Source organism: Aulonocara stuartgranti (assembly GCF_965226115.1).
Source record: "Aulonocara stuartgranti genome assembly, chromosome: 17".
Lineage (NCBI taxonomy): Eukaryota > Metazoa > Chordata > Actinopteri > Cichliformes > Cichlidae > Aulonocara > Aulonocara stuartgranti.
The window spans coordinates 28,953,762-28,981,731 of NC_138953.1; the positions used below are offsets into that span (position 1 = coordinate 28,953,762).

Genomic DNA, 27,970 nt, shown 5'->3' on the forward strand with positions numbered 1-27,970 from the left:
GTCTTGGTATGCTGAAGCATTAAGAGGCTGTGATGTTCTTCTTTATAGTGGACAGAAATTATTTTTTGGAGTGGTACAAATAATTTGTGTGGCATCTTATTGAATTCAGAAGAGCTGATTGTTCTGCAAATAGTTTGAAATGGTTATTTAAAAAAGGGATCACAAAGTAGGAACTCCAGCATCACTTGAGGGAAGATGAACAACTTTAATAATTGACCAACGCGTTTTGGCTTGTCGCCTTCATCAGGGTCATGATGAAAAAACCTTTTCTACTTGGAATTTATGTTTTTTGTCTGATTTTAGATCAATTTTGTTAATACAGTATGTCAAAATGAAAGCATAACTGTAAATTCAAACACGTGAGGTTGTGCTGAAAACAATGATACCAAACAAGGCAAAGTAAATAGATTTTAACGGTGAAATGTAGAGGAAACATCAAAAGTAGTGAAAAATGGCCAATTATACACTGGACCCCAGAGGGTTAATTTTTTTTTAAAAGTAACACAATAGTTACTTTTCAAGTAATTAATTACTTTTAGAATATTGTAACTCAGTTACTAACTCAGTTATGTTTAAGTAACTAGTAACTATAATTAATTACTTTTTCAAAGTAACTTGCCCAACACTGATGACAGTACATTTAGAAAAAGACTGAACAGTATGGCTTGTTTGGAGTTTTTTTTTGAACAATCCACAAAACCTCTCTAACAAAGTCCTTTGAACAGATTAGACCGAAATGGAGTTGTTTAGCAATATTGCACAGCAATATTTGTTGAAAACACCAATCCATCCATCCACTTCAGCTGGAGTCTATCCCAACAACATGAGGGTGAGATTGGTGAAAACATATCAGTACAAACACCTCATACTAACTGGAGGGGGAGGGGTGATGGGCTTATTTTGTAAATACAGTGTATGGGAGCCTTGCAATTCCCATTCAATCCTCTGTATACCAAAGTGTACTAGAGTGAAATCTGAGGCCATCTGTCTGCCAACTAAAGCCTGGCCAAAATTGGGTAAGTGCAATACTACAATCCCAAGCCAAGCCAAATCTACAACAGACTGGCTAAAAAAGAGAAAAGAATAAAGGTTTTTCAGTGGTCTAGTCAAAGACCAGAACTCAACGTGAATGAAATACTGTGTCGTGACCTTAAGAGAGCTGAACATAAATAACTGCTCACAAACCTCAAAAAGTGAAGGAACTCTGTAAAGAAGAGTAGATCAAAATCTCTTCACAATTTCAATTTCTTATGTGAAAGACTGACGGAATCAAACATAAAATTATTATTTCAGGTTATTGCTGATAAAGGTGCTTCTAAAGTAACTGAATCAAACATTGTTTTTCCACATCCTTCACAGAGCCCCATGAAAGCTTTTTGTCCACATATATGTAAAACAGATGAACAACAATAAGCTACATGAGCTTAGAATTTGATTTCTTTAACCTTGCACATGTTATTTTAAAATGCTTGCGAATGTTATGTCCAGCACAAATACAAACATAAACATTAGAACAGGAATAAACACACATGTAGACTTTGATTTGGTTCTGCTGGCATATTTATTTATTTATGAAGCTATATTATTACTAAATTAAATAGAAATAAATTAGATGGGAATCTACATTACATGACCACAAGTATTATATTCAACTATTCTAATATTAAGCAGTAGCACCTGGTAAGTAAACTCATTTTTATTGGTACTTCTGATCCAAAGTAATGAAATGTAGCGATAACTTTGCTGACAGATTATCTTGCTGAAAACGACCTAGTTTACTGGAAACTTTTCTAAAAATGTTTAAAATGTAGTAAAAATGCTGCAAAAACTTCATCGAAGCCATCAGGAGTTGTGCTTGAAATGTACCGTTTGAGGTAGCCATGTTGATCTTGCACATGTTGCGCTCAGCTGTACTGAATCAAATACTCCGGATATATTTGATTTGGATCAAAAATGACAAAAATATTAGGATGAGAGACATCATCAACACAGCTGTCATGCAAGTTTTCAGGACTCCCATGATCGGGTTTTTGGAAATGAGATTGTCCAGCAACTGGATTTCCAGTCATCACCCGAGCCAAAAATATAATTTTAGAGTGTACAAGTTGTGTTTTCCCGCCATAAACTGGCAGTGGTTCCAAGCTGCTCGGACTGTATCTGTCGGCTAATGCTGCATGTTTGGCAAAATAAATTCCTACGTAAAAAAGAAACTTAGATCAGCTGGGAAGAAAAAAGACAGAAGAAATGGTAAAGAGTTAGAAATTCAGATTTGCACAAAACAATGAACTTACCTTTGCCAAATACGTGGGCATGTTGTCCAGCTAACCGTACATCAAAGTTATACTTGCAAATGTAATCCACATTTTTGATATCAGTCCCATGAAAGAGTCGTCTCTCTTGAATTTCTTTGATGCCTTGAATCCTCATCAGCTGTTTCTTTTTCCTTTGATGCAAATAGAAAAATAATGGTAATAAAGAAAAGAAATTATTAACAAAAAACATAGTGTAAAACTTAACTTACCTGCAATATAATTCCCAAAGATCCAAATTCTGTATCCTGTTGATTGACAGAATGGTTCGGTCCAACAGCCCATCGGTCTTTACATAATGTTTCACTGTCCAATACTCGGGGGAGTGCTCACTCAGAGGGATTAACTTTAAAAAGTATCCGAAATCAGTTATTACTGAAATATCTGCGGTTTTAATCTATGCTTCTAACTGTATTGTATATTTGTGCTCTAGCTGTAGATATTTTCGACATTAAGCAACATTTTTGTCACCTGGTATGGCGATTCGGGATCAAACGATTCCCAGAAAACAGGAGCAAGGCTGAAACAGGAACACCTGCGGGAGGAGAGTTAAGTTTCCATTGTGCTGAAACTTTCACTTTCATTTTGATAGAAACTATACTGACACTAACTTGTAAACCTCACTGCTGTTACAATTGAGAATGTACATTTCTTGTTTACCTTTTTTCTGTGTTGTAGCTTCTCCTGATTCTTTTTTGCCTCCCTGCGGTGAGGTCTGTCAGTAGCATCGCTGCACAAAAACACATGTATTAATCTGAGCTAAGTTCTTAATGTGTGAATGAAGACTGTGAGCATGAAAATGCACAAAAATTACCAGAGAAATCAATCTGGCCCCTGTAACTGAAAGATGATGTGTTTAAAACAGCCTTGGAGTTTTTCAGGTAAAAATTTTCAACATCCTCACTGCTAAAGGGGAGATCGGGGTCATCCTACAGAAAAGGGACAAGAAACTAGAAACATAAGCTTTACTTGACAGTATGGAACCAGATAATGTGATCTAAAGAAATACACAAATTACCTCAAACTGGTGCCACTGTCCACAGTCAGCAAGGTAATACCAGCACCAAGGGGTGTCAGCTGTATCCATATATTCCACTAATGTATTTTCCAACATCTTTTGTTGCTGTTTCTTGTTGTCAGAAATGTAACTGATTATATCACAGAAAAAGCTGAAAAAGTAACCTGCTTCCTCTCTATGACTTAACTACTGGTGTTTCTGACTCCTCATGATTCAAATCTCATTCATAGACACACCTTCTACATAGCCCTAGAAGGCAAAGTAGATCATGTGACATTACATGCACAATATAATTTGTTTTCAGTCTTCTAACCTGAAAGATGGTCTACAATAATTATTTTATGTGTTTAAATTGAAAAATTTATTAATTGTGACATGCAAATTACAGACAAGTATAGCTTAACACACGCATAGCTGTAAGATGTTCCCCCCATACATTTAATATAAATAAACTCAAAGTACCACAAGTGCACCACCTTGTGGCATCACCTTGTGCAGGTCGAAAACACATACAAACATGGTCATACAATTAATTGAACAAATGCACACAAAAAAATAATTTTACATTACAGTACAACAAGTGTGCTGAGCACATTTTTTTGTTTTGTTTTTAAAATTATACAAAGTGCAAAAATAAACCTGCGTTACTCAGGTTTTAACATCAAACCCAGATGACTTGGAAATTAAATTCAATGTTGAATTGTTACAATTTTAAAAATCAACTTCATTGGAGGCAACACGGTGATGCAGTGCTATCACCTCACAGCAATAGGGTTTATCCTGCCTGGGGCGTCCCTGTGCCTTTGTGGCAAGGAAGTAGCGGGAAGGCCTGGCTAATGCTCTAATTCATTCCAAAGGTGTTCTATCAGGCTGAGGTCAGGACTCAGTGCAGGCCAGTCACATTCTTCTACACCACACTCCCTCATTCATGTCTTTATGGACCTTTCTTTGTGCACAGCCATGTTGGAACAGGAAGGGGCCATCCCCAAACTGTTCACACGAAGTTGAGAGCATGACATTGTTCAAAATGTCTTGGCTTGGTATGCTGAAGCATTATGAGTTCCTTTCACTGGAACTAAGGGGGCGAACCAACTCCTGAAAAACAACCCCACAGCATCATTCCTCCTCAAACAAACTTTACACTTGGCACAGTGAGGTCAGACAAGTACCGTTCTCCTGGCAACCACCGCAGCAGCTCGGCCATGGAAATCCATTCCATGAAGCTCTCTATGCTGAGTTTCTGAGCCAATCTGAAGGCCATGAAGTTTGGAGGTCTGTGGTGATCAACTCTGCAGAAAGTTGACAACCTCTGCGGCACTATGCCCCTCAGCATCAGCTAAATCTGCCGTGGGATTTTATGTGGCCTAAGACTTTGTGGCTAAGTTGCTGATGTTACCAGTTGCTGTTACCAATAACAGTTGACTATGGAATATTTGGTAATGAGAAAATTTCATGACTGGATTTGTTGCAAATGTGGCATCCTATCACAGTACCACACTGGAATTCACTGATCTCCTGAGATTGACCCATTCTTTCACAAATGTTTGTAGAAGCAGTCTGCACGCCTAGGTGCTGGATTTTACAAACCTGTGGCCATGAAAGTGATTGGAACACCTTAATTCAATATCTGCACTGCTGGGTGAATACTTTTGGCAATGTATTATATATCTTAGGCTAATTTGTGATCCTAGTTTGGCCATACATGTGGATGTGAGTATGAATGATTGATTGCTTCTCTGTTATGAATGTGACAGACCCAAAATAATTTAGAAAACGGATGGACAGACGAACTTGGTTGAAAACCCCAATGAAATTCAGCGGTCAGAAAAGATGCACAGAAACGAATTGCTCAGGGACGACATCACACATTTTACATGTTTATGTCAATATGACACAATTACAAAACCTTTCATGGAAAGTGCAAGATAAAAAAATGCAGAGGTAGGAGCGTTTTTATGACAAAAACATGAACAAAAATCCATGCTTATATAATACATGGTACTACTAGACACAGATTTTCAGAACATGGTGCAAAATGAGTGAGCAGAGCATGTTCTTGGATTTATAAAGAAGCATATGTATGGCACTGTGGAAGTAGAGGGAGTGATGGAGCCGGTGGTCGGATATTGCCTATGATCTACAGGCTGCAAGCACCACTCTTATTTTATCTAAGCAAATGTGCACACATATTCAGTAAGCAAGCATAGACTCAGGATTAAAGATAAAAACAGCACAAAGACTGTCTTCGGTTAGCATCTTTTGAAGTCATGGAAACGTTCTAACTTCTGGGTCCAATTATGTATGCTGTACAGTATACAATTTGACACAAAGTCCTTACTGTCTTACCAACTTCTTCAAAGGCACTTAGATGACCCATGCTCCATTCAGTCATGGAAATCAATTATCCTGTCATCTAATTTCATATCCTAGCTTTTCCAGCCTTTATTAAAAAAAAAAGTTGGCATCATTTTCTTAGGCATCAGTAGAACTCAATCAGATACTCTGGATAAATCTGATTACTGTCAAAAATGACATAGATCTTTGGATTGGCCATATCATCCACACAACTGTCATAGAAGTTGGTGAAACTGGCATCCTTAGAGGGTGGTCTGCAGTACATTGGATGACCAACTGTGTATTCTCCAACAAGCACTCTGGCCAGGAACATGGTCTTATAAGGCGGCTCACTCGCAAATATCGGTGGTGCGAGTCCATGTCTCTGTAAGGTCGTGTTGTGTTTCCCTGTGGTGTGACAGAATTTACTGGAATATTTGGCATCGCGGGCAAAGTAGCTCCCTGCAGGAAAGACAAGAGCACAATGTTAAAACTGGACAAAAGGAGAGTAGCAAAGTCTTTCATGATACAACATAAAAGATCTACCTTTGCCATAGACATCGCCATGGCTTCCTGTGAGCCGCCAGTCAAAGTTAAATGTACATATAGCTTGTATATTGCTGTGTCCCGTGCCATGAAACAGCATTCGTTCCTCAATATCCAGTGTTCGCTTGACTTTTCGCAACTGTGTTTTCTTCCTTAGAGGAGCACCAAGGAATGACAACATAAAACAAATAATGACTTTGATACTGCATGACTGTACAAAGTTTGATCAGTGAAAAGTTCAGCAACTTTTCCCATAAAGAGCAAAAATCATACCCAATTTAAATTTTGCCCCATCTATGCAATTCAGGATTTTCACCTTGTGCACCTCTATATCACTTCCAGTACTGCTGCTATTTTTAGATCATTTCCTGGAAGGCCTGCTTGGACCACTTGTACACAGTGCAGAAAGCAAACTTCAACTAAATTCAAACGCATTAAACAGTTTGGAAATGGCTGTGGGCTGTCAGCTGTGAAGATGAATACCTTGCACCAATGCCCCTAGTCTCTAGCACTTGTGGCTCAGGTGGTAGAGCGCATTGTCTACAGACTTGGAAGGCCAGTTGGTTTATCCTTGACTCCTACAGTTTGCATGCTGAATTATCTTCGGACAAGACACCAAACCCCGAGTTGACCCTGATACATCAGTCGCAGAGTGAATGTGAGAAAGGGCTTAGGTATAGATAAAAGAAGTGTATGAATGTATGTGTGAATGGGTGAACGACACTTGTAAAGTACTATTTTAAGCAGAAAGGTGCAATATAAGTACCATTAAAACAATAACAATATGAGAACAATAATAGAAACTGACCTATGTGGTTAGGAAAAGATCATCAGAATTATTTGATTTTTCTGGAGCTATTAAAGACTGGGCACGTTGAGGAACTGGAGAGAGAGTGAAGCAATGAAAATATGCAACTAAATTTGGGAATGTATACAGTATAGACTATCCTGTACTTTTTTTTGTATTTTATTTTATATTGTTTTTAATTTCCTTTAGTATTATTAATATTATTATTTTTTTAATTATTTTTTTATTTGTTTTTTGAATGTCTTGTGTTCTTAGTGCTTTCTTACTGCCATATGTTTAAGGTGTTTAAAGTGTTGGATGTTTATGAATACAAAATTCAACACATATATGTTTACAATAAGAACAATAATAATAACAACAGTATAGTAATTTATTGTGTGTTGACAGGTTAGGATGTGCTAGCAAGTGAAAAAGACTGAAAACAGCTTTTGTTTCTGACCCAGTCACCTTGCATTATATTCACCTTGTGGATTCCCCACGAGGTGAATATAATGCAATGCAGGTAAGTTTAATCTAACAATTTATAAGAAATATGTACAAACGTGGGCTTTGAAGTGGATAAGGTTCCAGTTCCGCTGAATGGTTATTATCAAAAAAAAAAAAAAAGTCCTCTGCCTTTTCAGGAGGCCGGAATGAGCAGCCAGCTCAGAAACCTCCCAATCACAAAGCGTTTTCAGAGGTATATGTATAAAACAACGCCTTTTAGTGAATTAATTTGTTCAACCGCGTCCCACGGGGTCAAACTGGCATTACATTTCTGGGGCATTTTTGAGAAAAAATTTGGCACAAACACCCTGAACTGTAGCGGTTGCCAACATGCCACTGCACGCCCACACAGCCAGCACTGTAAAAGCAGGAGTTTTACTTCCTTTGCCCTATTCAAAAGACTTTGTTTTCCTTTATAAAATGAAAATTAAATTACATTCAAGTTGAAGAGATGCCTTTTTGACACAGTGCAGGTGATCCAGTGTGAATTACAGATGCATACTGGCAATTTCCATGAAATGATCTAGAAACAAGTGCACATTGTGCACAGGAGACGAGCTTGAAAAAGACATCGGCTGAAAGGGGTGGATTCATGGAATTCGGTTCAATTCTTTAATTTATGCTAAGAAAAAAGCCAGCATCTTTATTGGAAGTTTGGGAAAACTAGAATTTACAATTTTCCCAGTGTCACTAATGGAGTGCAATTTAAGTGTAATTAAGGCAGTATATACAAGGAAATATTTTTCCTCACAAAAATGTAGAAAATAATATTCTACCTGCAGAAGAACTCCCATAAATCCAGGTTCTGGATCCTCTGGATGGATTTAATTGGATGATCCATTGTTCTTTCATACAGTCTGGCTACTTCTTTAAATTCATATGTGTCTCTGCCAAGCTGGATGAGCTGCAAAGGCAAGAAACACTCACACAGCTCTACCCTTTTCTGCAGTGTGTTTCATATTCCTCTTTTTCTCTCTCATTTGCAAATGTTTGACCTCAGACTGAACAAAGTTGGGAACTTCTGGACTGACAAAACACCGCATACAATCACATGCACACCTGTCTAAAAGTTTTGACCAGTCTGCCACTATTTTTACATCAGAAATCAAAAGAACATAAAGGTATCGTCTCAATACTAAAAATGTGTGAACGAAGCTAAGTGGAACAATAAGATGTGTTTCCGTACTTCTGTACTCACTTGATAGGGCTCATCTGTGTTTATTCTTTCCCAGTGACAGGGAACAGGCAAGGCGAGATTATCACAAATAAACCTGGGAGGATCAGCAAAGGAGAAGAGTCAGTAAACCAATCACTGCATCAGAATGAGAATGGATGTGTTTGCTTTATGCTCACACAAAAATAATTCAAAAAAAAAAGAAAAACGAAAAAAAGGAGGGAAAAAGGCAATTGTTCTCTTTTCTTTTGTTACTTTCATTTCCAGGATTTTAAGGACAGGAGATGCTTGACCCCTAAACTTCCATTTAATACATGGTCTTCTTAAACCCCTTTAACATAACTTTTCCATGATAGCAAGTAAATAAAACCAAATTATAAAAAGGCTCTCTGGATGTACACTCAAACCATCAAATCTTACCTAAATCCAGTTGCAGAGTGGAGGGAGCGTTTGATCGGCCGTTGCTTTCCTGTTGTTACATTTATCTGTCGCATGACTGTTTGGGGATTTAATGACAATTAGGTGTTCATGTGCAATTTCTTTAACAAAATAAACAACAGAAAAACTAACTTATCCTCAATAGAACTGATGCGACGGGATTTCCTTTGAAAAAGCTTTAACACTCTCAGCCTGGATAAAGTACCTTTAGAATTACTTTAATTAACTCGTGAGTTTTCACCTGAGAAGTCCAGTCTGTATGTGTACTTGGCTGTGTAAAACTCCATCACACCACGCTGGTTCCTGTTGTAGCACTGCTCAATCTGAGCGCTGGTCACAGAGCAGGCTGCACTGGGATCAATCTGACAGGAAAATAAAAGGGGGGGGGGGGGGGGGGGGAAAGGGTTAACCAGCCAATCAGTTAATTAACAGTTAGTTAAGAGAGTTGATTCTTTATTTAGGTCAAAGGCTTAAAATTTATCTGAAAAAACATCAATTCTTTGGTTTGACTTAAAGCTTGTCTTGTAAATCGATACATATATATTTGGAGGTTTGAGCTACTGGTGGGATAAATAAGACAGCTGAGTGTAACTCGCTGTCAGAAACTGATAAACCAGAAAAACACATTTTAAATCTGTTCATGGATTTTTGATGCATCATTGTTAAATTCCTTTTAATTGCAGTTTAACACATAACCTAAGTAGTGGCACATGATGGCCATTTTTCTGCTTCCCTACAATCAACCCAAGGCAGTGTTTTTTTTTTTTTTTCTATAAATGTATTGATGATGAGCTAAAAGGGGGAATAAAAACCTGCAGAGTCTGGCAAAATACGACCAAAGGAGGGGCGATATGCTGGGCATACAGAGTAAAGCCAGTTACAAAGTCTGCTATTGTGTATAAAGTTGTGGTATCATGTGAACTACCTCAAACATATGCCACACTCCACACTCAGCCAAGTAGAACCAGCACCAGTTGGGCTCTGAGGTGTCCATCTCCTCAATCTCAGTGGACTCCTCCTCTGACGATCTGATGGCTAACATAGCTAAATCTGAAATTAATAAGTGAAAACACGCCAACACACTTAGGCAAATAGCAACTAAAATACAAGAAAGTATGGGGGAGGGCCTAAGGTGGTGTTTTGGTCGTCAGACAGTCCTGACGTTGAGGACTTGTTTTCAGCAACGGTCGTGAGAGCATTACATCCTGTAAACAATTTCATACAATACAGGAAACTGCCATGTTGAACTAAGCTATCATTAGCGGATGCCGCACCCGACTCATCTCGACTCTACTGGTGTCTTACCAGTTTTCAGCCTGCCTCTGTCCTTATCGGAAAACAAAGCCTTCATACATGATCAACAAAGCCTCAGAAAAATCACAGGTTCCGTCTAAGCTTGGGGGACTAACGCCAAAAACCATTTTCGTTATCCTAGGCGTTGTTTACTTTTATTTCCCCGTTCGTCATACACTCCACGTCAAAGCGTCGACGTCATGTAACTCCTCCCTCCTTGATATCAGGACTGTTTCCCGGAGTTTGTCCTGACAGGCGCACTACCGGTGCAATGTTATACGGCTCAGGTGTTTTAAAGTTACGCACGCGGTTAAAAAAGTTAATAAAATAAAATAAGACGACTGTATGGAAACTTACTTACTGAAGTCATTACTCCCCCTCCCCTAAAAAAATAATAATCGCTGTAATAATCTAAAAATCGGGGGTAATAATTAGCTCAACCTGTCATTTTTGACTTATTTGTTTTTCAGTGCAGTCAATAAAACAAATACATTAGATATTATGTAAGCTAAATAATGACGGCAAAGTTATTTTTTTTGGTACCTGATTGTCTCGTACTACACTACAAAACCAATTTATAATTAATACTTTACTATTAATACAAACATTAGCACCGTTGTTATCATTTCGGACTGCGGTGCTTGTTCGCTTAGCTCATGTAACCTATTAAAACGCTGATATGTATTTTGTGTATTACACATCACTGTGTAGATGGCACAGATTACAAACCCCCCCCCCCCCCCCCCAAAAAAAAAGTTCATAAAAACCAGAGGAATGAATAATACATACATATATTTCTTATTTTTCTTCTACTCAAGCTGCATATTCATAGGAGAAAAAAGTCACATTATTAACGTCACTGTTTGATTAGCAGTTATGTACAGACGATAACACAGACAACATAACAACAACGTATATACGTACACGCAACGTACAGACCAGCTACTACACACATATATATATATGTGTGAATTTGCATGTTATAAAATTATTTCCTAAAAGCTGTGTCGATGTTGATAATCATATGGTACCCTAGGCAGTTTATATAGTGGGTAGCATCCAGATTAATTAAGGCGTCTAGAAGTTTGGGTCCAAACACACATAGCTTACATACGCTACTATCATTATTCTACGATAATATACAATCGTGCATAATTTTATTCCATCTGATGACAATAAGTGCAATTTCTGCAATTACTTGTGCATAACACACGCACTGAGATGGCTGTTGTGTGCATGTGTGTGACATTACGCCGCTTGTTGAGACGTTTGAGTAAAATCCACGAGCATTTTCGTGGGGATGGCGCATCCAGAGCGTGTGTGGCTACTTATCCTTCAGGGCACACCCCTCAATAGAAAATAGAATAGAACCTTCCTGCAAACTTCGCTCATACAGTCGAGGAATTTCACTGTGGCGCTCGCTACAAGCTCACTGGTAAGTTGCATCAATTCAAATCTCGATGAGAAAGTGGAGGAAAAAATTAAATGCTATTTTTTTTGTGCCTTTTTCTCTTTAATAATCGTTATTAGGGAAAATGTGAGGCTCATCAGTTAAATTACAAAGCTCATGATCTATATTTGCATGCATGCAAGAAAGATGGGGAGAATATAACAGGTATGCCATGATATTTATTTAAATGCTGTACAAAAGACAGAAAGACCATGACTGAGGAAACAACCGGGAATGTTCCTGCTGCAGACTCTGAGGCAGAAAAACAGGCTCCTGAGGATGGGGCTCTGTCGAGGGAAAAATGGGCCAACAACATGGAGTTCATACTCTCTATGGCTGGTGAAATAATTGGCCTCGGAAATGTTTGGCGTTTCCCCTACCTGTGCTTCAAGAACGGAGGAGGTGAGAGGTTCTGTTTGTGGGAGAGTTGTTCTGATGGAAACATTCAACTAATAGATAAGGATCCTTCATTAAAAAATCAAAAAAACAAACAAAAAAACAAACCCACCTGCTGATGAAATAGTTTGTGTCTATAATTTTAGGTGTCTTCCTCATCCCCTACTGCGTGTTCCTCTTCTTCTGTGGCATCCCCGTGTTTTTCTTGGAGACAGCGCTGGGACAGTACACGAGTGAGGGTGGGGTGACTGCCTGGAGGAAGATATGTCCCATGTTTCAGGGTAAAAACAAGGCTCACATTTAGGAACTGTGTATTTCTGACAGCGCTTTCTTTGTGGAAATTGCAAAAACAATAGTGTAGCAGTTAGCAGTAAAGAAAGTCACATATAGAAGGCTAAGTCTATATTCCAAGCTTCAGATCCAGTAGCTGACTTAGGTGTTATCTAACTTTCAAACGTAATTACATAAAAGGGAGGATTTGTTAACCGTGCATGGTGCTGGGACTTGCTTTTATATAATGTTTCTGTCTTCTTGTCATAAAAGAAAAGAAGACAGCAGCCAAAAATGTCCTTTAACTATCTAAAATGTCACTTGTCCTCTAGGAGTGGGGTTTGCGTCCCAAGTGATTGTGATCTATCTGAACATATACTACATTATTGTTTTGGCATGGGCTATCTTCTACCTAATAAACTCCTTCAAAAGTCCCCTGCCCTGGTCTACATGTGACAACTGGTGGAACTCTGGTAAGAATGCTTGCTTAAACCCATCTGTATTTGATAAGCAGTGATTTTTCTTTCAAGACTTAAGAGAAAACAGCTAACATTCTCACTTTTATCCCTCTTTCTTTAATCACTTAGACTCGTGCCACAGTCGCATGAGCATCTTTGCAAACCCCCAACTGTTTCAGGCCGGGTCCAACTGGTCATTCTTACACAACGTCACCTCAATGGACTACTATGAGAATACAACTTAGTAAGTTGCATTTTGTTTTTCTGAGTTGTACAAATGAACTGTCCCCACTCTGTCTGCTCAACTGAAATTTTTTTTATGTGGACTTGAAAAGAGTCTGACTATGAAAAGGTTAATAGTAATCATGGGATTAAACAGCACAATAGCATCTCTGAAACGCACCCATGCTTTACAGCAACATCTGGACAGCATTCACGGCACTTGCTCCACGTTTTGTTATGTTAAAGCCTTATTCCAAAAAGGATTAAAGTCATGTTTTACATCGAAATGCTACACACATCACCCCATAATAACAAAATGAAAAACATTTGCTTGAAATTCTTACAAATTTATCAAAACAACCTGCAGCCCTTTGTTGCATGACTTCCCCTCTCTCTCCTCACTGTCCTGTCTATCTTCACTGCTCCACAGTCCAAAAAAGGTAAAAATGCCTATTTTTTTTTAAAAAACAAATTTCCAAGAATTACAAGCAAACTACTCTCACTTTGCCATTATGAGGTATTGTGTTTAGCATTTTAAGGTGAAAAAAATAATTGAATTCATTTTGGAATAAGGCTGTAACATAATTAAAAGGACAAGCGAAGCACTGTGAATACTTTCCAGATGTACTGTAAATGTTTTTCAGGGTAGGAAATGCTTACTCCTACCTTGGGATAATATAAGGATAATATGAGGGTAAAAAGCAACCAAATAAATCTAAAGGACTTGTCAAGCTTTAGTTTAATGTCAAATGTTTGAAATGTGCCACATTTAAGGTATATTTAATGCAACGTCTTCTCTACATTATTATATTCACTGCTTTAGATATTCCTATTATCTTCATTGATTGGACATTTATGTGATATTTCTTACTAAAGTGGACCTATTATTCCTTATTTTCTGACACATAGCACATGTGCTACAACTGCATAAGACCACACAGGGTGCCACTCCTGTCAGCTGAGAACAGGAAATGGAGGTTACAATTTGCACAGGCTTGCCAAATTTGGTGAGCCTGTGCAGGCTATTGTTGGTGGTGTAATTTGATATTTTCTTGGCACACTTGGGGCCCCTTGGTACCATCTGAGCATTAGTTAAATGCCACAGCCTTACTGAGTATTGAGTTGACAATGTTCATCCCTTTGTGACCATAGTGTACCCATCTTCAGATGGCAGCCTCAGAATGACACACCATGTCACAAAGCTCAGATTTTTCTAAATTGGGTTCTTGAAGATGCCAGCAAGTTCATTGTACTTGAATGGGCTCCACAGTCACCAGATCTCAACGCAATAGTGCACAAAAAGTCACTTCACCCTTTAAAGCCTGTTAAGATCCCAGTTACCTCTGTACAGAAGTCTGGACTAGGTCTCCATTGAAATTGCCTGAGTGTCTGATCCTAGGGGTAGTACCACAATAGTTTAGATGATGCACCACACTACCAACCCTGAATAAGGTACAATCAGTTTTGCCAGCAAATTTGCTACAAAATTTACTTTGGTAAATACCTGGACAGGTAGCCTCAGGGATCTGTTAATTCTTAAAGGCTAGAATAACCTATAAGATCCTCACAAAAGTAGATGTTCAAACTCATACCCAAGTTTTACCTTTTCATTTAAAAAGAAAATCACAAAGGGAACGTCCACATAATTAAGTTTAATTTCAGATCGGATACTTTATTAAGCAATTTAACAAGGGCAAAGCAAACGGCTCATCGATTATTAAGAATAAAATCAGTTTAAATTTTAAACATTTCAAGAAAGTAACACATTTTAAAATATAAAATAATGAAATCTAAACTGTTGCTAATAACTCATTACCAGTTTTGATGGGGCTTTAGTGGAGGACAGAAAGAACACCCTGGATGTAGATGAATTCTTTCAGAAATTCTTTCTGAGGAGGTAGAACCCATTACAAAGTTCCCAAAACTTCCTCTAAGTCCCAATCTATGATTCCGGTATTGACCAGAGCAAATCTCAAAAATAATGAATCCATAGTGGGTTGGAAAAAGAAGGATAAATCCACTGGGTGGTCTTCTAATCTGCTCACTTCAATGATGCCCGGAAGAAAGACATGCCTAATCGTTATCTGTAGAGGGTTTTATACATCCTCTGAGACAACCAACATCCCACTTTAACAACCAACCACCTAGTGTGATGTGCAATCGCCTGATTTGAGACATATCGTGTTGTTCAGACAACAGACAATTATTTAGGCTGGGTCCTTAGATGCACACACAGAGGTCAAGGTCACATTTGCACAGAAAGAAATACAGACAAATACACACACACACACACACACACACACACACACACACACACACACACACACACACACACACACACGCAGAAACAGTGTGGATTGAAAAATGTAAACATTAGAATTATTACATTTTAATTATTATATTCTTATTTTTTGATTAGATTTCCGATTACAGCAAGAATAACTCAAACATTTTGTTTGTTTATTAGGATGAAGTAAAGGCTTTTAACAAGTCCCGTTATGATAAATATGGATTATTTCAAACTGTGAATCATGCAAAGCATGATTGAACAATACAAATCTGAGGCCAAAACTGAGTACATAAGATCCACTTAAAATTAAAAATGCATTTACTATGAAAATAAATGTGTTTGTGGTCTTTATGAAACTGTTAGAATGTTAAAGGATTAATTTCACCCCTCCTTATACACTTGTTTTTTTTCTTTCCAGCAATGAAACAATATTGATGAGCACGTCACCAGAAGAGGAGTTCTGGAGGTTAGAAACTCACTCATACTTTTATTTTCCTTGAACATTAGAAGAGCTGGACAGTCAAATTCCCCATTTAGCTTGTCTTTGGGTGGAAAATTCCTCAACAATAGCTTTCAATGCTTCCCAGATATCAAAAAATAATTGTGAGTTAGAAAACACGGTGTGAATAGTGAGCCAACATAAGTTGAACCGAGGCCACCCAAATAAAACAAGCAGCCAGTTACATTCCTCAAAAGACATAATAGCACTGAATAATAGCATTTTTATTGAACTTCCAACTCTCATTCAAAGTTGTTTGCTCCTCTCTCTTTTAGACATGTTGAAACATGGCTGCCTCTTTTCACATGATAACCTCCTGATTTGGTGTGAGAACAAATACTGGGAAATCGCTGTGCTCCATAATGAAAACAATATGTGCTCTTTGCTGTGCCCATTTATAATCTAAACCGTATTCATCCAAAATAAACAGGGAGCAGTTTCAACATCCGTATTCATGATGAGATGCTTGGTGGTGTTCTTTTGATGTATATATGAGGATCTGTTTATTTGCAGTGGGAGAAGATTTTAAGAATGGGGGTTTTAGTGAGCATTCATCAGCATTTGGAGAGCATCCATGTGTTCATGTGTTCCCACATGTCTCTTTTTTCATAGTAACCGTGTGTTAAGAATATCAGAAAACATGTCTTTGGGTAAGATTCATTGGGATCTGGCTCTGTGTCTTATGTTTGCCTGGATCATATGTTACTTCTGCATCTGGAAGGGAATCAAAACAACTGGAAAGGTAAGCATTTCCTTAACGTGGAGGATATCAGCTGTTAAAGCTGTCCCTGTTAAAGCTTTATAATGGTGTGCAAAGTGATGTGTTACATTTTTCCCGTTTGGTCGGTGGGGGGTAAGAAGGGATTCTCAGTCTGCAAAAATATGTAGCTTATAAACCCTTCCCTATTAAAAAGGTGGCACAAGCTGTCAGTCAGCACTTTTAGCTTGCTTGTGTGATATTTCTTGGGTGTTTGTGACAGTTATGTTAATATTAACCAGGAAATATGTATTTGATGTGCTGTCGAGACAGATATTACCCCCACTCGTCTGACAGCATTTTACTCTTTGCTTCAGCTCTGTTGTTTTTACAGACCCCAACTGTGCTTTTTCTGGCTCAGGCCTACTGTTCTCATTAACCCCACTTCTAGCCGCAGACTTTTATCCCTTTCTATTACATGAAGACAAAACAGCAATAAAAACCAAGTTAATGACTATCCGGTATAAACAGTGGAACACATGGCAGTGTACGAGAAGTGTTTTTCCTGCAGGAGGTGGTGGTGGCAAAAATTCCATTACAAAAGGAACTGCCAGACAGTTGCAGCTTATAGCTTTGTTTATTCTAAAACGAATCATGTGCAACTTTAAACCAACGGATGAGTGTATGAGAAGTATGCAAAACTACAACCTGCGTTTATATGTTTGTAGGTGGTGTACTTCACTGCTACATTTCCCTACTTGATGCTCTTTGTGCTCTTCATCCGTGGAGTGACGCTCCCAGGAGCTGGAGAGGGCCTGAAATACTACCTCAAGCCCGACTTCACCAGACTTAGTGATCCAGATGTAAGAGCTCACTCTGATTATCAAATGTTTATGTTGAAGTGTTTGGTTGTGGAATGCAAAAATCACAAACACAGCACACAGTACGACCACTTTACCATCATCTGAAAGCTGCAGTGTGAAGGATGGAGTGAGAACGAGTTCTCCATCTGCACTGAAAGTCATCAACAACCAGATCATCATCTGCCTGTCTTCATTTCTCAACACAACACTGTCTGTTGGATTTCTCTCCGCTCTAACAGGATGAATACAAAGTCCTGTTATCCTCAGTTATGCACCCCTCCCCCTCCATTTTCTTTGCCCTGACTTCTATTTCCGGTCCCAAGACATAGCCTTAACAGGAAAAGCAACCCAAAGATGATCTTCAGTAAAACATATACATCTTCCTCACAAAGGAATGTAAATAAGGGCCTGAAGTAACCTGTTTAAATACTATTTTTACCTTGCAAAAAAGTATCTTTTGTAAGCTGAGTCAGTGAATCTAATTTATATTTGCATTTAAACAGCACACTTAATCTTCATTCTGTATTTTTTAGGATGTTCTGTCACTACGACACTTGGTTGTTCGGGTCCTGCAGGTCTTCAGCCCTCTCCACCCTAGTCTGAGTTGAAGCCCTTTGGTGTTTGCTTTTATCGGTTGTTTTCTCATCTCTCTCCTGTCCAGTCTTTGTCTGTTTGCCTCAGTTGCTGTGTTACTATCTCAGAAAGAAGAATCGTGTAAATCAGGGGAACAATCTGGTCATGTCACATGTGACCGTTTGAGTTAGAAGACAAAGTATTGCTACCCTTGTAGGAACCCAATAGCCCCAATGCAGTGTGGGAAAACGTGTGAAAATAATGTTTTGGAGAGGTGCAGGTGAAAGCGCTTATAGTTACAGGGCAGATTTATGCAGTGCCAGATGGTCTTGGAAGCAGATCTAGTCGTTCTAGTTTCTAGACTTGCTTTAGCGTGCGATTGTCTGTTTTCACGTGCACTGCAGAGGAGTGGTTCAGTTCTGGCCCACATCTGCGGTCTGTTTATTGTGTGAATGTGTCTCCTTTTGTCTCCGTGTCAGTGTGCGTGTTTGAATATGTACGCGGAGAAGCTCAGAGGACTTCAAAATATAATTAATTCCAGGGACATAACAGTTCCTTCTTTGTCCAGAATAGGATGTAAAGATCATTTGCCACAGTCTCAGACTTCCATTTCTGACCCAAGGCAGGGAATAAACCAAGCCCACCACTGGGTCAGAGTAGAGGCCTCTATATAGCTTTGGAGCCTTGCCAGGTCTATCATGAGCAAGCCAGAGCTGTGGCGTCTCTAATGTTATCCAGATGCTGTCACGACTGTAGCCTGCAGATAGACAATAGTGAAAACAAGCCTGCCCACATTCACAAGCCTCAACGTGCACGCTCTCTCATGTAGTTGTAATTTATGACAGGGTAACAGCAAAGCAGGAATATGCAAATGCTGTATACCTGGGTAATTTATATATCAAAACACAAAAAAACAGCTCTTAATCTACTGGATCTGAAATGCCTTCAGTTATTTTAACAATTTCAGCTTCAAAACATGTCAGAAATCTTGTCCCTCTCCAGGTGTGGCGTGATGCAGGGACTCAGGTGTTCTTCTCCTATGCTGTTTGTCAGGGAGTGCTGACGGCTCTGGGGAGCTACAACAAATACAACAACAACTGCTACAGGTCAGCCTCCTTAAAGGCAGACATCATCACATTTATTGTTTTTTTTTTGTTGTTTTTTTTAAAATTTTTCGATACTTTTGGCTTGTCTCTCTGTCCTGTTCCAGGGATTGTTTGGCACTGTGCTGTCTGAACAGTGCCACCAGTATCTTTGCAGGCTTTGCTGTATTCTCAGTGCTGGGATTCATGGCTCAGGACCTTAACATTTCATTGGAAGACATTTCAGCTGGTGGTAAGATAATTGCATACAAGGAAGTAAAATAGAGTTTCCTAAATAATTACCTGATAAATTATTCTTGTAAACATGCTGTCTTTAGTTTTTGTGCGTTAAAGTTTTAATTCATCCAATGCCCACAAGATGTCACTTTCTGTTCAGATAGAGTCAGAGGGTTGTGATGCTGTTTTTTTTTCTTCTTCTTTTTTCCTCTTTGGGAATGTAGTGTCTCAAAAGATGAGGAGATACAGTTTTTCCCACAAAATGACCACTTACTTATTTGTGTCTGTCTATAATTTGTTTACCTTTTTTTTTGCATTAAATCTGGGATTATTTCATCTCTAAAACTCCAAACTCAGGTACAGCTTAAAGCTATGACCTTAACAACGCCCTGGAATGCGCATGTCATGTTTTAATAGATGCATTCACATTCTTCATACAGGTCCTGGTTTAGCCTTCATTGCCTATCCTACAGCTCTGTCGTTGCTTCCTGGTTCGTCCTTTTGGGCTGTGCTGTTCTTCTTCATGCTCCTTTTGCTCGGCCTAGATAGTCAGGTATTGTATGCAATGCACAATGCCCAGGATCAGATCAAAATCAAAATAAGCTAATCTTCAGTTCTGTGTTCACAGTTTGTGTGTGTGGAGAGCCTGGCCACAGCCCTCACTGACCTGTTTCCACGTTATCTGAGGAGGCCGTGTGCCAGAGAGATATTGGTTCTGGTCATCGCTATTGTTTGCTTCTGTTTGGGGCTGCCCTTCATTACTGAAGTAAGCTGGTTGTGCACTATCAGCACTTGTTGAAATAAAGTAGGAAAGTGAACTATTCTGTTAAGGTCGCGTATTCTCTAGTAGTTAAAGCTTTTTCCATTTCATGTTGCACGTGTAGGTTTCTGATAATGGTGACATTAAAAACAGACAAGGAGAAAACAGCCCTTCTGACAGTTTTATCAGGTTTTTTTTTTTAAATTTTTCTCTTCTTGTTTCAGGGCGGGATCGTCCTCTTCCAGCTGGTTGACACATATGGTCCAAGTGGAACCAGCCTCCTATTTATTGCTTGCGCAGAGACCATTGTTATTGGCTGGGTATATGGTAAGTTATTGGCTCTAAACTAGTACTGCAGAATTTATCCATGCAAAAGTAATTATCTTCCTCTAAGTTCTTTGAATTGTTTCTCAAAGTATTTTTCTCTAAATGTAAAAATGTTTTTGCATTAAAGCATACTAATTTAGCTCTTAATTAGTAAGACGATCTTACTAATAACCTAAATAATAGGAATATGTGATTTATCGATTTATCTTTAGAATATCAACATCATCAGTACTGCAGTACATCCACAGTAGCTACATAAAAGGAACTTTATTATATCTAGTTAGCTTATGCAATTCATACAGAGCCTTTGTTTCATCAGCAGAATCGTTTTATCTCCATCTTTATAAGCATATCTTTTAGGGACCAACTTTGAAACAGTTGTTGGGGTCTGTCCAAAGTAAAATTAAAACAGCTATAGGACCAGCATTAAAAGTGACATTTTAATGATGATGCAGGGATAAGAGTATTGTGTGTTTATTTATGTCTAATATTATTTAATTTTACTTCTGCTACTGCACACGGTTAAAGCTAGATAACTTTTACCATGAATGGGGAATGGAGTATATATAACAATGTTCACTGACAGTGAGGCTCACTGACTACAGTTATTCATTTTAAACACAAGTACTGTGTAAAAGTCTTGGGCCACTCCTCATCAATTTATATTTTGCTTCCAAGATGCCAGACGTTCTTGTAATTTTGTAAAGTGGTTCTTGAGCGATAGTTCTCCAGGCTTTCTTTGGACACCAGCTGGTTTTTCACTCATTTTCAGTCCAGCTTTTATATCTGACCATTTTCAGAGGTATGTTTTTTTGTTGTTGTTGTTAACACGTTGTTGGCACTTAACACTGACCTATAAATCATTCTAGCAAAAAACAAAAACAAAATGCGTTATACTCAAGGGATGAATATGTGTTATGTCTACACATAACAGACAACTTAACAACGAACCAGTTTTAACAGGCTAGAGGCTTTTTTGTGGTTTGGATGCATTTTAGCCAGTGGTGTTGAAGATCTTGTCAAAATTGAAAACAGATTTTGCAGAAGAAACACACAATGGAACACTCGTATCAGTCAAGATTGGTCCCCAGAGCTCGGATCTAAGCATTACTGAAGAAGTGCGGGATTGTTGTGAAAGAGATCATCCAACATGCAAAGAAAAAATTTGAATATCCTTCAAGAAGCCTGGAGAACTATTCCTAAAGACTACTTAAAGACATGATAAGAAAGCTTGCCACAGTGCCACCAGCATCTTTGCCAGGTTCCTGACAAGATATTGCTGATGCCCAAGTCTTGGCTCAAGTCTTTTGCACAGTACTGTACACACCCACTTACGGCTTTATTCAGGCATGCCTTTGGGGCCCATCACTGATTGGGCCCCAAAGGTCACAAAAAATATAAAAGCCAGACTTACACACTCGTGATTTCATCTTTCTTGTTTGTGCTTCTTTCACTCTGGTGATAGATAATGCTCCCAGCACTGCTCTGATATGTCACATTTGTTGTTTGATTTGATGTCTTCTCTGTTAGAGTCTATCACTTTGAATCTTACCTTTTGCCAATGTTGTATTTTGTAGTATTTTTAAAAGACACATTTGACAAATGTACAGTCGTTATCTGGTGCAAGCAGATCAGTAGATGTGACTGCATGCACTTTTGATTAATGTTGAAAGTCATATACAAAAGTGTCATGACATGATTGTATAGCTAGTTATTAAGACTTATCACAAAGTCATTAGTGTACAATAGATCATATCTTTTGTCTTTTTTCTGGTTTATTTTCACTTCTCAGAGTCTCTGTATTTTATGGATCCAGGCAGTTTTCTTTCAGTTTTCAATTTCCTGAACTGCTTGTTCTTTGGTATTATCATACTCTGCTGAAGCACATGGAGATATTGATGTGTTTCTTCCCCTTCCCCCTTTTTTGTTAGCTGTTTATTCATTCAATTGGCCTCCCTTATTCTTCAAAGGGAGTCTACACAGTATTGAGATACTCAACACAGCATAGTGTGAGGACACTCTCTTTCTGCCTCTGTAAAGTTGTAGTTAGTTTCAAGGTTGATTACTGTATCATTCATGGAGCTGTGTCTGCCTTCCTAAGTAGGTTTGGCAAATTCTTCAGCTATTATGCATTTTCCAAGAAAATCAATATGTGGATGTCTCTCCATTCTGCAGATCGTCTACTTTCCAATCTCATAGAACTTTACTCCTGTTTTTAAATGTCTCTGCCTCTTTCGGTAGCAAATGAAGGTGAGCTGCTTTCTAATCTTCATCTCCAATTGAACTCCTCCTACTCAGCTCCTCATTAACCTATACACTGCTGTCCCATGCGTTGTCATTTTCTTCTCATTTGGAAAACATATTTTTTTAATTCAGTCATTTTGAGTTTTATTTCGTGATGTTTGTTGATTTGTTTGTTGTTCTTTCCCCCTCCTTCCTCATATACTGAATCATCATAGATAAGCATTTGTGTTAGTGATGTTGTATTGCAAAATCCATTGTGACTGGATTTTTCATAGGCTACTTTTATAAACTGTAGTAATTAGTATATCAAGATGTATTGATATTACTGGGGGATATTTATTGCAATGTGAAAAAGAAAGTTTCCATAAGTAAGTAGAGTCAGGAGCTGCTAATCAAATGTCAGTTATTAATTGGAACAATGTCCTTTGACAGATAAGACCAAAGTTGAGACGTTTGTTCATGATGCACTGCGCCATTCTTAGTGAAAACCAAACATAGCATATCATCACAAACATGTTATATCAACTGTCGAACTAACTTTTGATCATACATTGTGGTTTAAAGCTGGAACAGAACAGTAACTAGTAACTATGTCTAAATGTTAAAGTGAAAGTAAGGAGTTAAGATGAAACTTCAACTCCTCATTGTATTCATGAAGTGTTAGAGCAGTTCCTGTAAAACTGAAACAGTTCTGTTTCCCTTGTATTGCTGTGCATGTTACAGGCGCAGACCGTTTCTATGACAACATTGAAGACATGATTGGGTATCATCCGTTCCCTATGCTGAAGTACTGCTGGCTGTTCATCACGCCGCTCATTTGCGGGGTGAGTCTTCACTCCTGTATCATATCTCTTTAATCTGATTCATTTGCTTTGTGCCTTTGTTCTGTCTTTCACACTGGATCTCTGCTTTAATGCCAATTTCCTCTCATCTTTTTATTAATTTCATTGTTTTATACCTGTTACTAATTCTGACAACCAGTTTTTGGTCGCTTTACTGCACGCAGATTACATTTGTCAGGTACAGATACGATTGTTGGGGAAGTGAACTAACTGCCAGTGAACTCATGGACTATATATAACAGATGGACATATCCATTATGACATCATTCATTGGTTTTTAAAGTCCCAAGGTTAACGCTTTTGCATCGGAAATTAACCTAACACTTCACTCTTTATCAAGATAGTATAGGGTAATGTTGGCTAGCTTGGTTAGAGAAATTCATAATCTTTCAGCTGTGAAATACACAGACAAATAAAACACTAGTTTTTCATTTTATGCACCAAAAGCTGGAGTATAAAGTTCTTGAAAATTCTGTAATACACAGGAAGTCATATTATTTATTGTATTTTTCCATAAAAAAAATCCAGAAGGCATTACCTGCACAAACATGAGCAAGAGATCCAATTAAATACACATACGGGAAGGAGAAAGTGAGGCTCATGCTTTTATGTGAACATCATGTCATTGCAGACGTGATCAGCACAATGTAATTTCAGAGTTGGAGGCAGTGATTTTATAATCACAAAGCATCAAATGAATCTTAGAAGACAATGAAACTATGTGAAATCTCCAGAGAATTATATTTCAAGTCTGGACCTCCCTTCCTCATGGAGCTGCAGACTGATTTTCAGCTCACGCTATGGTTGGCCTGTGTTTTGATTCTCTGTCACAGCTTTCAAAGTGTGACATGTAGTCACATGTAGTCACACATTTGGTGATGTGTGCTGCGCCTGAGCATGTTTAATCCTCAGTGCAGTCCTTTGCATCACTGGGATGGATGTGTTCTGTGCCTTGACCTGCTTAAGGAGGTGTGTCCAGTCACTGTTGTAGTGTGATTGCTAACATAATGCTATACTGCAGATAAGATTACATTCATTATTTAATCAGCTACCACCACAGTGTATTTGCTGGCAGCTTATAAGGTCCAACTAACTTTCTTGTGACACAACGTGGGCAGATTAAGGCAGATTAAATGGGAATATCAAAGTGTTTATTTGATTTTTTCATAATCTTTTTTATTTTCACTTGATAATACAATTACACTTTCAGAAAAAGCAGTTAGCTGGTTTTACTTGTGCACATTTGGTTCATACAGTTAGGTCCATAATTTGTTGAACAAGGACAGTTTTTGTAGCTTTTGCTCTCTCGCCCACCACAGTGGATTTGAAATCAAACAATCAAGATGTGATTGAAGTGCAGACTTTCAGCTTCATTTCAAGGGAAACTATTATATGAACTGTTCATACAATATTTTCAGCAGCTAAAAGTAAATTGGATAAGCTAACATAATTGCAAATATGGGGATTATTTTTAATACTTGGATAAAAAATCCTTTGCAGTCAATAACTGCCTGAAGTCTAGAAGATATGGGCATCAGCAAATGCTGTTTCCTCCCTTGAGGTGAAGCTACTTTCAGTTGCTTTTTGTTTGGGGGTCTGTCCGCCTTCAGTTTTGACTTGAAAATGAAAAGCATGCTCTTTTTTGGGCTGAGATCATGTGACTGACTTTGTCAGTGAAGAATAAATTCTTTGCCTTGAGAAACTCTTGGGTTGCTTTTGCAATATGGTCATTTGGGCACTGAGAGGTTTGCAGCATTTGGCTGAATCTAAGCTGAGAGTACAGTCCTATAGACTTGAGAATTCTTCCTGCTACTTCTGTCTTCACTTAACACTTGGTTATTCAGTTCCTCTGGCTGCCATACATATCGATGCCAAAACATTAACTCAATTGGTATGGTATATATGGTATATATGATATGGTATGCTTCAGATAATGTTTGTTCCATTCTCTGTATTTTTACCTTTGTGATACAAGTGCATTTCTTCTTTTTAACCTTGTAATGGCAAGTGTAATATAAACATTTGATATTCAGTTTTTTAGAGCTCTACATCATTAACGGTATCCCCCCCCAAAAAAGAAAGCACATTTTTAAAATAATAAATAACATCAAAAAAGGCTGGGTGTAGCAAATATGATACAAATTAAAACTCACATATGCAAACTGATATTTTATTTTAGTTTTTTAATCCACAAAAAAGCTTGTCATTGTCACCCAATTAATGTAAGCATCTACAAATGGGGAACTGTTGATAAAAATGGCTTTAATTCCCGACCAGATAACAAACCCCCTTGAATTAAAAAGCTCAAAGTCTGTACTTTGATTTCAAATCTACTATGGTGGTGTACAGTGGCAAAACAACAAAAAAGGTGTTTTAATCCAACAAATAATGGACCTAACTGTAAATTAAAAACTAATTCTTCCACTGACAGCCATGTACTCATATAGATGGATAGGCCAATAGGATGTTAGGACCAAAAACAAAGCTAAAAGTGAGTGAAAAATTGACTTACATTTGTAGAATCACCTGAAACATGATTCCAAATGAATGTTAATCTTGTTTCATCTATGCTGCAGCGGTACCGCATTTGTTCTGCTGTCTGTCTTTCTAACTTGACTCTCTCCTATCCCCTAGCTTACATTGCTGTATAACCTGGTGCAAAGTCATCCTCTTGTTGTATATGGGTTTGAGCCTGGCACCTGGGGAGTCACACTGGGCTCTCTGCTTGTTATTACACCCCTGATATGCATCCCAGTATTCATTCTGGTCTCACTATATAGGGTGAGTGAACTCAGATTTTCTTGTATTTATTTCTTTAACTCTTCTATATAAGGTGACCTTGAGTGTTTTAAAAGGCATCTAAAATGAAATGTGTTATCACTATAATAAAATATTTTTAATACAAATTATTAACTAGGATAAAGCTAAAGCAGTATTTTTCAGCACTTGTAAGATTCTTCTATTGTGTGACTAGCTCATTACATTAATTGCATTTCTCTAAAAACAATCAGGATCCTGAAAACATGAGTACACCATCCAGTGACCTGCGCCAGAGTCGGCCACATAACCCAGGGCTCACATTGTTTAATTATGTCATAGTCAAGGCACAGGGGCAGCCAGACATGAGGGTGGAGTATAGAGAAGACAAGCTGGTAATGGAAGAACCTGGTGGTGCTTGATGTTTGCTGATGAAAGTTTATATTTTCACCTATTAAGAAAAAAAAAATTCCTTTTATATAAATGATTATATCTTAAGGGTCTTCAGGGGTATTTGTTTGTTCTTTTGTTAACATGAGTTTTTACCTTACTACTCTTTTGCTTATGAATAACAGAGTCCTTTGCATTGTACATGTACCTGTATACCTCTAATCCTGCATACTGTAACTGGATTAAAAGAGCACTCTGCTGATTTAACATTGTGCTTTTTGTAACACTTATGGAGTCATGAGGAATAATAGTTTAGCTTACGTATAAATTATCCCCTGTGACCTGCACCTCATAACACCTCAACTTTGACATGCAAAATCTGTGCCTTGTCACATTAAAATATAATGCATTAAAACACGTCTTAATTTGAGTTCTGGTCAATTTTTACCAAAAAAATGCAAATTTCTTGTCTTCATTAAATGCAATATACATACAGAACTTTCACATCCAGTGAAATTAAGGCCATTTGCATTGAATATGAATTGTTTGATTATTTTACTGTATGTAATAAACTGTAAGTTTTTTCATGAATTTAAAGGTTGCTATTTTGTAAACCATTTTTTAAATTTTTGAAAATATTGTAATCTGTCAAATCAATCAATAAAAGTGGACAGATATGGATGATTTTGTGTTTTATGTGGTTGTAGCTTGTGCAAGCAATGACAATATAACATATCAACACGCTAAATATCCCAGTCTATTCTATGCAAGTCAGTTTAATCATTAAACTCACATTTCCTGTTTTGTATCAAGAAAAAAAAAGCATTACATTTATCTTCCTACCGTGTTTTTTTGTCACGCATGTCTGTGGTTATAACAAGGTAATAATGCAGCGTTGATGTGTGATGGCACTGGATGTGTGTGACTAGCGAATGTGCTAATGCTCTGTCATTATGCCATGCTCATTCATCTGTGTGATCCAAACTGGCATTCAATTAACTGACAATTCCGCCCAGTTGTCTTCCACCTCTCGTCACCCTCAGTCCCCCCCGCTCGTCCTACACTGACATAAAATGACCCTCACTCCTGAGTGTCACTCAGGATCGGATCCCCGCAGGTCTCCACTCCTAGCCCCCCCCACTGTACGCCTTGTACACCTATGACTGCGCACCAACCCACCTAACCAACGTCATTGTCAAGTATGCCA

General features: G+C 38.1%; 3 protein-coding genes across 6 annotated transcripts; 1 reads left to right on the plus strand and 2 right to left on the minus strand.

Annotated features, from left to right (window-relative positions):
• Positions 1–1,620: 1,620 nt before the first annotated feature.
• On the minus strand, positions 1,621–3,559 carry LOC309692121 (protein mono-ADP-ribosyltransferase PARP11-like). Its single transcript, XM_082510337.1, has 7 exons — positions 3,328–3,559; positions 3,124–3,238; positions 2,970–3,039; positions 2,781–2,844; positions 2,522–2,655; positions 2,292–2,443; positions 1,621–2,194 (listed from the first exon to the last, which is right to left on the minus strand). The coding sequence occupies exons 1-7, from the start codon at positions 3,421–3,423 to the stop codon at positions 1,905–1,907; spliced, it is 921 nt and encodes a 306-aa protein (XP_082366463.1). The 5' UTR covers positions 3,424–3,559; the 3' UTR covers positions 1,621–1,904.
• A 188-nt stretch (positions 3,560–3,747) lies between these two features.
• LOC309692118 (protein mono-ADP-ribosyltransferase PARP11-like) lies at positions 3,748–10,616 on the minus strand. 2 transcript variants are annotated; one of them, XM_082510335.1, is made up of 8 exons: positions 10,419–10,616; positions 10,039–10,163; positions 9,355–9,475; positions 9,096–9,171; positions 8,700–8,772; positions 8,278–8,405; positions 6,208–6,355; positions 3,748–6,123 (listed from the first exon to the last, which is right to left on the minus strand). In XM_082510335.1, the coding sequence occupies exons 1-8, from the start codon at positions 10,462–10,464 to the stop codon at positions 5,821–5,823; spliced, it is 1,020 nt and encodes a 339-aa protein (XP_082366461.1). In that variant the 5' UTR covers positions 10,465–10,616; the 3' UTR covers positions 3,748–5,820. The 2 variants fall into 2 exon arrangements, with proteins under 2 accessions (XP_082366461.1, XP_082366460.1); XM_082510334.1 differs by having other exon boundaries at positions 6,208–6,359; positions 10,419–10,615.
• Positions 10,617–11,649: 1,033 nt separating this feature from the next.
• On the plus strand, positions 11,650–27,447 carry LOC309692667 (sodium- and chloride-dependent GABA transporter 2-like). Of its 3 annotated transcripts, none has more exons than XM_082511376.1 (16): positions 11,650–11,841; positions 12,058–12,258; positions 12,399–12,533; positions 12,855–12,995; positions 13,110–13,224; positions 15,911–15,958; positions 16,604–16,733; positions 17,417–17,551; positions 19,127–19,230; positions 19,335–19,459; positions 19,884–19,996; positions 20,072–20,209; positions 20,428–20,530; positions 23,498–23,598; positions 26,251–26,397; positions 26,628–27,447. In XM_082511376.1, exons 2-16 carry the CDS (start codon positions 12,069–12,071, stop codon positions 26,793–26,795), a joined length of 1,893 nt encoding a protein of 630 aa, XP_082367502.1. In that variant the 5' UTR covers positions 11,650–11,841; positions 12,058–12,068; the 3' UTR covers positions 26,796–27,447. The 3 variants fall into 3 exon arrangements, with proteins under 3 accessions (XP_082367502.1, XP_082367503.1, XP_082367504.1); XM_082511377.1 differs by having other exon boundaries at positions 11,651–11,841; positions 12,106–12,258; XM_082511378.1 differs by lacking the exon at positions 11,650–11,841 and adding an exon at positions 11,946–12,021 and having other exon boundaries at positions 12,106–12,258.
• Positions 27,448–27,970: the final 523 nt, after the last annotated feature.